Source organism: Sinocyclocheilus rhinocerous, unplaced genomic scaffold (genome assembly GCF_001515625.1).
Source record: "Sinocyclocheilus rhinocerous isolate Xijiao unplaced genomic scaffold, SAMN03320098_v1.1 scaffold1198, whole genome shotgun sequence".
In the NCBI taxonomy this organism is placed as follows: domain Eukaryota; kingdom Metazoa; phylum Chordata; class Actinopteri; order Cypriniformes; family Cyprinidae; genus Sinocyclocheilus; species Sinocyclocheilus rhinocerous.
In genome coordinates, this window is record NW_015649585.1 from 438,892 (window position 1) to 449,142 (window position 10,251).

The window sequence follows — 10,251 nt, forward strand, 5'->3', positions numbered from 1 at the left end:
GCTCAAACGCGACGAAATAGGAGTCCACTTCGGTCTCTCTAAATGGCGGTACAAGTCTAATATACCTGCTAACGTCAAAATCAGATTGTGACTCAGAAGGTGAATCAGAGGAGCTTTGATTAAGGGTCTGCGCAGAATCTACTATTGGCATCCCAGCTGATGAACCAGCAGATCTAATCCGAGGTGATGGAGTGGGTCTGCTACGTAATCTTAGAGCCTCCATCTCATTTCCATGTCGCTCACTATCCCGTGCTCGTTCAGCTTCTATTACTCGAAGCCTGATGCGCTGAGCCTCACATTCTTGTCGCTTTAACTCAAGATCTAATTCTTTTAGCTTAATTTCCAATACAGCATCAGAACCAGAATCTTTTGAATCCATGTTGAGAACCGAATCAAAGCCAACAGTCTCAGATTCTTTCCCAACCTCCCCACCTGACGCAGCCAAAATGCCAGCTTCTACCAACTTCCCAAATAAATCCTCTTTGATAGCCTGTTTACTCGCCTCTGTAAGTATACTAATGTTAAAGAAGTCTGCAATGGAAATTAAATCCCTTTTACGACAACGATTATATACTTCCACAGTGGGAAGTAACGTAAACTAGATTAAATCAAACTCCATATCTTAATCACTAACTTCTCCCACATCAAAAGAGCAAAAACAGCCAGGCAAAAACAAAGAGAAAAAAAGGACACTTACCATTTACAAATTTGATCATCCACCAGCGGAATAACTTTCAATGTTGTTTCAAATAACACCGATAACATCAATTTGTTACCACTTTGTTAGACGAGCCCCCAAATTCTGTTACGTTCCCAGTTAGTCTAGGGTTAGAGGAACAGGTAACAGAATAAAACGGTGATGTGTGGAGGCAGCAAGGTTCAATTCCCAACCCCAGAGCTTTAACAAAGGCCAAGAATCTCGATATCAAAACAAGTTATTTTATTTGACAGATATGGGAGGATGTCAAAACTTCAAGAGGGGGCAAGGCCAAAATAACAAACATAAACCCTCTAACTATTTGGGAGAAACTAACTAAGCTATACAAAGAAAAGAGAACAAAAATACAATAGATATAACTACCTCCCTAACTAGCATAAACAAGAGAAAAACAAGATAAAGAAAATGGCACCCACCTCTCTACTAACACATTCCCAATAAATTAACAATGTAAGTTTAATAGATAACAAACAATAACATAAGTAGGGACAAACAAATAGTAACTTCCAAAACAAACCAGATTTCTTGTCGTAGGCATCAATTACCACAAGAGTGTTAACACAATAACACTGTAAAGAAATCATTCAACAAAGTATTAACCAAAACAACTAATCAAGCTTTTTGGGTTGAGAATAGAAGCCTCACGACGCAGCCTCCACACACCCCTTGCGCTGTGCAATGGTGCTGCTTAAATCCTCACTGCTTCCCCTCCTCCTGCAATCACATCAGATCACCAATCATTGGAATCAGGTGGCAGCCATTACCTCCTGCTTATAGGAAGTAAAAGGGATAGAGAGAGAAACAGGGAGAGAACAAACAAAAGAAAAAACAAATACGTCCTTGGACGTAACAGTAATGCATTACAATATCGCGTTACTCCCTTAAAGTAACTAACTACGTTACTTATGGAAAGTAATGGGTTACGTTACTTTTGCATTACTTTTCAAATCTGGGCTGGGCTTGCTTGTTTGTTGCTGGTCCCCACTGACTTCCATAATACATGGAAGTCAATGAGGACCAGCAACTGTTTGGTGACTAAATAATGACCGAATTTAAATTTTTGGGTGAATTATCCCATTAATAAAGGCAAACAATATAATGGCAAAAAATAAAGTATTGTTGAGCAAAGACTTGTTATTTACTGTAAATAACTGCATTTTCGTCTTTCAGATTTGGGACACGGCGGGTCAGGAGCGCTTTCAGTCTCTGGGCGTGGCGTTCTACAGAGGGGCGGACTGCTGCGTGCTGGTTTACGACGTCACGGCACCAACTACATTCAAGACTATGGACAGCTGGAGGGACGAGTTTCTCATTCAGGCCAGTCCTCGTGACCCGGAGAACTTCCCCTTTGTTGTGCTGGGCAACAAAATCGACCTGGAGAACCGGCAGGTCAGTCTGCAGACTGGAACGCCTTGGTTTTAAAGGGTTCAAATTCGTAGAACGACTGCATGAGCGGTGTGTTTTCAATGGTTGATATAATATAATGAGATGTGCACTATACCATTCAAAAGTTGGGGGTCGGTAACTTCTTTCAAAATCATAAATGATAATAATAATAATAATTCCAAACTTTTGAATGCTAGTGTAATTCCTATATGGAATATTCCTAAATCTGTAAGTAAATGTCCTTGGTCATAATTTACCCCAAAATTTAAAAAAAAAAATGAAAATATGAAAATGAGCAAAAAGATTTGTTTTAAATAAATGAATACTTCTATGCAGCAGGGATTCTTTGAATTGTTCAAAAGTGACAGTAAAGACTATTTCAAATAAATACTGTTCTTTTAAACTTTCTATTCATCAAAGAATCCTTAAAAAAGCATAACAGTTTCCAAAAAAAAAGCAGCAGCACAGCTGTTTTCAACATTGATAATAATCAGAAATGTTTCTTGAACAGCAAATCAGCATATTAGAATGATTTCTGAAGGATCATGTGACACCCAAAATTGTAATGGTAGTCTATGTGAAGGACCCTTATTGGCCAATGATCTCATAAATAGGCAAATAGCCAGAATTAGAACTGGAAACATTGTCTATCAAGAGAATATCAAGTGACTTAAAAAAAATATATATATAAGCCATGTTGTAATTCATCATTTCATCCCCAGATCCTTTGTATTTTGTGCAGGTGACGACAAAGCGAGCTCAAGCGTGGTGTCAGAGTAAGAACAACATCCCCTATTTTGAGACCAGTGCCAAAGAAGCCATTAACGTGGACCAGGCCTTCCAAACTATCGCTCGCAATGCACTCAAACAGGTACAGGAAGCTGTGAATACCTGTCTTTCAGAAATACGATTCAACAAAATCAAACTGTTACAAATATGTCCCTTTTAATAAGCTTACTCACCAGATGGCCTTTATAGATACTCTTTGATACCAGATGAAAAATAATCTGGCAATAATCAGTAATTTATTGCCTTGTTAAAAAGATAGTTCACCAAAAAAAAAGGAAAATTGTGTCTTGATACAATTTACTCACCAAACCTATTAACTTTCTTCTATAGAACACAAAAGGAAACATTTAGTAGAATGTTCATGCTGCTCTTTTCAGTACAAAAAACTCATTTGTGAATATTCAGATATGCTGTATGAAACGGATTTAATGTCCGTGATGTTAGAGATTCAGAATATTAGACTTAAACATGGGTCGCGGAAGCGGGGGGCCCGCCCGGGTTACTTTTGAAGTCTGGTACAAATATGACATGGGCTAGAAAAATACATATGAGCCTTATATAGCCTATGTATGCACGTTTAATCATTAAAAGATCGCGATCTTGATTCAAACACATGCGATCTTATTTTAAATTACATATTTCGTTTGGTTGTCTGTTTTGTTTTCAGAATCATGGGAGAAGCATAGCTTAAAAATACATAGGCTAATATATGTGGCAACAAGGGGTGTGAAGTAACGAATTGCAAATACTCATGTTACAGTAATTAAGTAGTTTTTATCAGTAATTGTACTTTTTTGAGTAGTTTAAAAATTTAAAATGTGTAAATTGCGGTGTACAGCGTTTATTATGAGGGGGTAGAATCCACAGCTCAGTACTCACTACTCAATACTCATGAGTACTTTTAAATAGGCTACTCTTTTACTCTTACTCAAGTAGTTTTTTGGACAAGTACTTTTACTCTACTCACACTACATTTTTTGGAAGGTAATGAATGTTAATATGAAAATAAGTCATATGAATTATTTTTATGGGACTTGTCCTTTCTTGGATCATTTGAGCCACTGCTTTCATTGTATGGACAAATTTAACATGAACATTCTGCAACATTTCTTCTTTTTTGTTTTATGTAAAAAAGAAAGTCAGTTTTTGAATGGCATGGGTGAGTAAACAATGCCATAGAAGAACAATTTTCGGTTCCCCAAAGAACCTTTCTGAACAATTTTTAAAATAACATTTTTTTTTCTCAGTTTGAAGAACATTTTGAAAATCTAGATAAACTTGTCCACTGTTAAGAACCTTTTGTGGAATGAAAACATTCTAAACTTTTAAAAATAAATAAAGGTTCCAAAAGTGATGCCACTGAAGAGCCAATTTAGAACCTTTAAGTTGACCATTTTTTTCTTCGTCTGAAAAACTTTGTAATAATCTGAAGAACCTTTTTCCACTATAAAAAAACCTTTTGTTCAATGGAAAGGTTGCATGAATGGTAAAGTTTCTTCATGGAAGGAACCATCAATGCCAATAAAGAACCTTCATTTTTAGGAATGTATTTAACTGGCTGCGTTTTGTCGTTAAATAAACACTAAATCTGAAATGAATTTAACTTTCAGGAGTCGGTGGAGACGTATGACTTCCCTGACCAGATTAAACTAACAGACAGACCTGTGTCTAGCAGTGATGGCTGCAGCTGCTGAAGGAAAGATCAAACTGGGGATGGGAAGAGAAAGAGCCATCATGGGAAAGGGAGAAAGCGAGATGGAAAAGATCCAGGCCTGTTATTCTAGCATCCATCCTCCCCTTTTCCTCCTTGAAAACCTCCAGGGTATCAAATGCCACGTGTGAAAGCTGAACATCCATTTTCTTGCTGAACTCCAAGTAAACGTGTGGTATGATAAACTATCGAGGAACAGGAAGACCAATGTGTTGCGTATCCTCTGACATTGCATTTATTACGAGTCCTGCTATCACTACAGCTGTCCCGAGAATTTCTGCTGTCTGAGCAATTTGATTTTCTTTTCTCAGAAATGATTCTTTGGTCTGCTAGTTCGTTGTGCCTTTTTAATTCTTACTTTTGGTTATTGATATCAATGTTTCGCTCCTATGCTGAATGAATATTCATAAAAAAAGACATTACATGTGTAATAGGGCTGGGAAATATAATAATATGAATAAAATGTTTTATCTGCCATTTAAAATCAACCATTTGTTTACAAATTTTTTTTACACCGTAGCTTCAGAGTAAAAAAAAATGAGTTGGGAGTTCTTCAGATCAGTTAAATTATTTGATTTATCACTCAAAAATGACTATGGAAGTCCCCGTTTCACATTTCAAATGTTTTAAAATTTAAAAAGTAGGTAATTATTGTTTTGTTTTTTTTTAATTATGCCTTTTTAATTCTTACTTTTGGTTATTGATATCAATGTTTCGCTCCTATGCTGAATGAATATTCATAAAAAAAGACATTACATGTGTAATAGGGCTGGGAAATATAATATGAATAAAATGTTTTATCTGCCATTTAAAATCAACCATTTGTTTACACATTTTTTTTACACCGTAGCTTCAGAGTAAAAAAAAATGAGTTGGGAGTTCTTCAGATCAGTTAAATTATTTGATTTATCACTCAAAAATGACTATGGAAGTCCCCGTTTCACATTTCAAATGTTTTAAAATTTAAAAAGTAGGTAATTATTGTTTTGTTTTTTTTTAATTAGTGTGCGCATAAAAATTATTAAATATGATTTTTACCTGTGTCCATGTAGGAAAAAGTTGTGGAAAATATGCCTCGATTTTTTAAAACTAGATTTTTACTGTATTTTTTACTTCAGAAAAAATTGCTGTTTGTTTGAAATGATAGTTCCTCTAAATAAATACATCAAGGCAAATGACTGTTGTCAAAAGATAAAAATAACAATAATATATGATTTCTTCACTCATCTCCCAGCCCTACTATGTAACTTCAAAAAAAATTGAATATGGATGTGGTAACAGTGCATTACCTTGAACATAAGGGTACTTAGATTAAAAATTATTAAATATGATTTTTACCTGTGTCCATGTAGGAAAAAGTTGTGGAAAATATGCCTCGATTTTTTTTAAAACTAGATTTTTACTGTATTTTTTACTTCAGAAAAAATTGCTGTTTGTTTGAAATGATAGTTCCTATAAATACATCAGGGCAAATGACTGTTGTCAAAAGATAAAAATAACAATAATATATGATTTCTTCACTCATCTCCCAGCCCTACTATGTAACTTCAAAAAAAATTGAATATGGATGTGGTAACAGTGCATTACCTTGAACATAAGGGTACTTAGATTTTCTAGGTTGACTAAAACATTAAAGCTGAAATCATTTTAGTCTTAGTTGGACTAAGTACTTCTGAAAATGTTTTAAGCCACTTAGTTGTCTCTGTAACATATTTCACTCACACCAGTTATAATGGTTTACAAAACATGTACATTTTTATAGCTGTTGAGTATGTCGGTGTGTTTCATGAAGAGGTCATGTATTAATTAATCAGGTTAGAAGCACACTAATGGTGTTAGGTCATGCTTAACTCAAGTGTTTTGATTTGCCTTTGGACATTTATATGCTATGCTTGTATTCATTAATATATATCCATACTCAACCCAAGAGCTCCTCACTTTTATATGCCAAAAAGGAAAAAAATGTAGGCATAATTTTTATTTTGGCCAAATGTAAGAATGACACCAAAACCAAAAAAATAAAGATGCATTTACAACCAAGCCCGGCTGTTAATTCCACATTTAAAAAAACATTTTAAAATGATCAAGCTGATCAAGAACACTTTTTATTGTCTCTCAATAATTTGCACACAATATTTACAAAGTTGCACTAAAAGCACCACTGGTTTCCTCTTGTAGATCAGAGAAGCCCCTTCAAGTCCACATGAAACATCTCAGTCCCTGACCGTGGCTCGTCCACTGTTTCCATCAGTCTAGTGTGTTTTAGTCCATGTATGAGGTATCCATGCCTTCTGTCTCTGGATGCAGCAGACGGCTGGCCAGACGCTCAATGTCATCCAGACTCACCTGTCGGAGCGAGCGCTCATAATCCTGACAACAAGAAAAGATGACGTTAACCTTGGTTCCTATTACCTATTATTTATGACATACAAAAAGATGTTCCACTATTCTAATCATGACCAATGATTTTATAATACTTTTACAGTGTTCATTTCTAACGCATCTAACAAATTTAATATTGTTACTTGATTCTGCTTTCTACAAGACTGATGAAATCGTAAGCAGTGTTGTTATTGTTCACAAAAGCTATTAAAAAACCTTTTCGTTAAATGTAGAGATGCACCGATCGACCGGCCAGGAACCGGAATCAGCCGATTTTCCGGTTTTCCGAGCCGGTCTGTTTTGATGTCTCAGATATGCTCTTACATCTGCATGTAAGCATGTCGCCGACTCGCCGGCATGGAAGTTCTTCACTGTGAGTGAAGAAGACACAAAGTTCGCAATCTGTAATACATGTAGGGCCAAAGTAAACCGTGGGGGAACCACAGGGCTCGAATAATGCTTGTCCGGGACTAGGGGTGTGCGATATAAATCGTCTGCGATAATAGCGTAATTGTTGTTTTAACGATGTGTGATTTGAGATTATCGCCAAAACCAAACAAAACACACAGTGCACGCATACATTACTTGAAGTATTGTGAGTGCGCATTTACAGTGTGTTCTTTCACTGCATGATTCAGTCTATTAAAATGCGTTTAGAATGATCACACATTCAAGATATGGGGGCAGAAAATGTGTATTTCTATCATTTCATATAGTTAATCAATATCACACAAAGATTGCTGTTTTTTCTTGTGATATTGATTTTATACCTGCTAGCTGCTCTCACTGCAGATTCACTCACTTCAGCTGATATGTCAAGACTTTGTAAAAGAGCATAATAGGACCCCTTTAAAGTATCTTTTTATTTTTTTTAATAATTTCAAATATCAGTATTCTATGGAAGCCTGTTTCCGCCACTGAATAAAAAATAAAACAAGGTAATTGTGACTTTTTATCTCACAATTCTGACTTTTATTCTCAGAATTGCGAATTCATATCTTGCAATTCTGACTTTATAACACACAATTGCGAATTAAGTCAAAATTGCGAGTTATAAAGTCAGAATTGCGAGATATGAACTCGCAATTGCGTGTTATAAAGTCAGAATTGCGAGATATGAACTCGCAATTCTGAGAATAAAAGTCAGAATTGTGAGATAAAAAGTCACAATTACCTTGTTTTATTTTTTATTTAGTGGCGGAAACGGGCTTCCATAGTATTTAATGTTTTATGTTAAAAATATCAAAACATTATGCATTTGTCACTGCAGGTTAAAGCACTCGTCCCTCTGAGCTGCATTAAACATTGTGTAAATGCATCTAAATGCCAATTCAGATGCAGCTTCTGTGTTTCCTCTGCATTGCAAAGATTTATTTTGTTGATACTGATTTCATTTGATTGGTAACAGCCCAAATGTCTTATTATTCTAATTGACTGTTTAAATGTAAGAATTTGACACAAACGATGATGCACACTTTTAGAAAAAAATGGCTGTATAAAGGTAAAAATGCCTAGAAAAAGGTACAAATTAATTTAAGCTTATTGGAAAAGATTAATTTCTATCACTGTTGAGAACTGACCACCACACAGAATATGAAGAATATCGAAAACTTTACATAGTAGTCAATAACACACTCATAACACAAATATCTTCTAATTACCATTATCGATAAAATCCCAGAAAATATTGAGATATCATTGTCAATATCGCACACCCCTATCTGGGACAAGTAGATTTTTTAAAGGGGCAAGTAAGAGAGAATTTCACTTGCCCGACAGGACAAGAAGCCTGACTAAAACATCAATAGCAAAAATAACTAAGTAAGCACTGAAACTTGGGAAACAAAAAATTTTGCGCCAGAATGATTCTTATTTTATTGCATTCAGTGTAAACGGCGACTGATGATGATGTACAGTATTTGTCGTGCCAGATGAAGCTCGCTCAGCCTATTCTAGAGTGAGAAAGAGAGACTTGTGCAAAAATCAGAACATATGAGCGCAACAGCACATACAAAGGAACTCACAGAACGTTATAGACGCATACTACGGTAGAAAAAAAAAAGATTTATAACATATGATATAGGTAAGCAACATTACACGACCAAGATGTTTCCCCGAATATCAATGCAAAAGTGACACTGATTTTAGACACAATATTGACTGTCTTTGTTTAATTTCGCTGATGAAAATAGTTCCAATCAAAGCCACAGCAGAACTGTTTTATGTCTCCGAGCAACACAGCGGTGTTTCGTTACTGAATGAATCCACGGTTTTGAACGAATCAAGTAAGCCAATGATTCAACCCCATGAACCCATTCATACAGACAGTCAGGCCCTGTCCCAAATGGCACACTTCATGTGCACTTTCGGTCTTGAAGACTTTCAATGGCCGCTGCGTGCGCGTGTCTGTTAAGTCCATGAGACTGTAGGGCGTCCCATTTGTCATTTAGCTTTCAGAAGGGTGCTCGCGAGCGCCACCTTTCTTTTTCTTTGCAATTTTGTGGTGTAAATGCATTAATTGCACCCCAGCTTTATTAAACAGTAAATACATCTAATGCCACGTCAGATGCAGCTTCTGTGCTTTCTGCAGTAGAAAGATGGAGTTTGTTGATACTGATTTCATTCGAATAGTAACAACTCTACAGTTTCTTATTATTCTAACTGAATTAATTGAAACAATGTAAGAATTTGATGTGGAAGATGACATTTAATAAGGATAGGGGAAAAAATGACCATTTATAAACACAGTGGGAAATGATTTTTGTGTGTATATACTGTCAACTATAGTTCTTAAAAACAAAATCGGAATTGGCAGGTCACACTTAAAAAAAAAAAAATTGGAAATCGGATTTGACCACACAGGCAATCGGTGCATCTCTAGTTGAATGAAATAAAGCTGAAAATATAAAAATTAAACAAAACTTAAATGAAAATTAGAAGTGCTTTGCCATCTAAGTGAAAATAAGTTTAAGATGAAGTGCTAAAATTACTAAAACTATAAATGAAATTTAAAAAAGCAAAATAGAAATAAAAAATAATAATAAAATAACAAAAGAAATTAAACTACAAATCTAAAAATAAAGAGATAATTTAAAATGTGTAATACAATAACAGTGTATAAAAAATGTATAACACTGATCAAGAAATTAATCTCTTTTAAAATAAACAGAATTATTCTAAGAAATAAAAGCAAATGTGCACAAGTTTCTTGTGGCCACTGTAACCTTTATCATGCTCACTACAATACTTTCTATATATATATATA

General features: G+C 35.1%; 2 protein-coding genes across 2 annotated transcripts in view; one reads left to right on the top strand and one right to left on the bottom strand.

Moving 5' to 3' along the window:
• Nucleotides 1-1,287: 1,287 nt before the first annotated feature.
• Nucleotides 1,288-5,108, top strand: LOC107710836 (ras-related protein Rab-7a-like). Its single transcript, XM_016515688.1, has 4 exons — nt 1,288-1,626; nt 1,889-2,107; nt 2,847-2,975; nt 4,504-5,108. The coding sequence occupies exons 1-4, from the start codon at nt 1,624-1,626 to the stop codon at nt 4,585-4,587; spliced, it is 435 nt and encodes a 144-aa protein (XP_016371174.1). The 5' UTR covers nt 1,288-1,623; the 3' UTR covers nt 4,588-5,108.
• An 888-nt stretch (nt 5,109-5,996) lies between these two features.
• Nucleotides 5,997-10,251, bottom strand: part of ubl4a (ubiquitin like 4A) — a 6,401-nt gene continuing 2,146 nt past the window's right edge. The window contains exon 4 of the mRNA XM_016515687.1: nt 5,997-6,974. Coding sequence (XP_016371173.1) covers nt 6,867-6,974 — 108 coding nt within the window. The 3' untranslated portion in view covers nt 5,997-6,866. The remainder of the gene's footprint in view (nt 6,975-10,251) is intronic.

Bases quoted from the DNA above. Each gene is read 5' to 3' on its own strand.
- LOC107710836 (XM_016515688.1), top strand. The intron at 2,108-2,846 runs GTCAGTCTGCAG...TATTTTGTGCAG, and splicing joins TCGACCTGGAGAACCGGCAG to GTGACGACAAAGCGAGCTCA. The intron at 2,976-4,503 runs GTACAGGAAGCT...TTTAACTTTCAG, and splicing joins CTCGCAATGCACTCAAACAG to GAGTCGGTGGAGACGTATGA.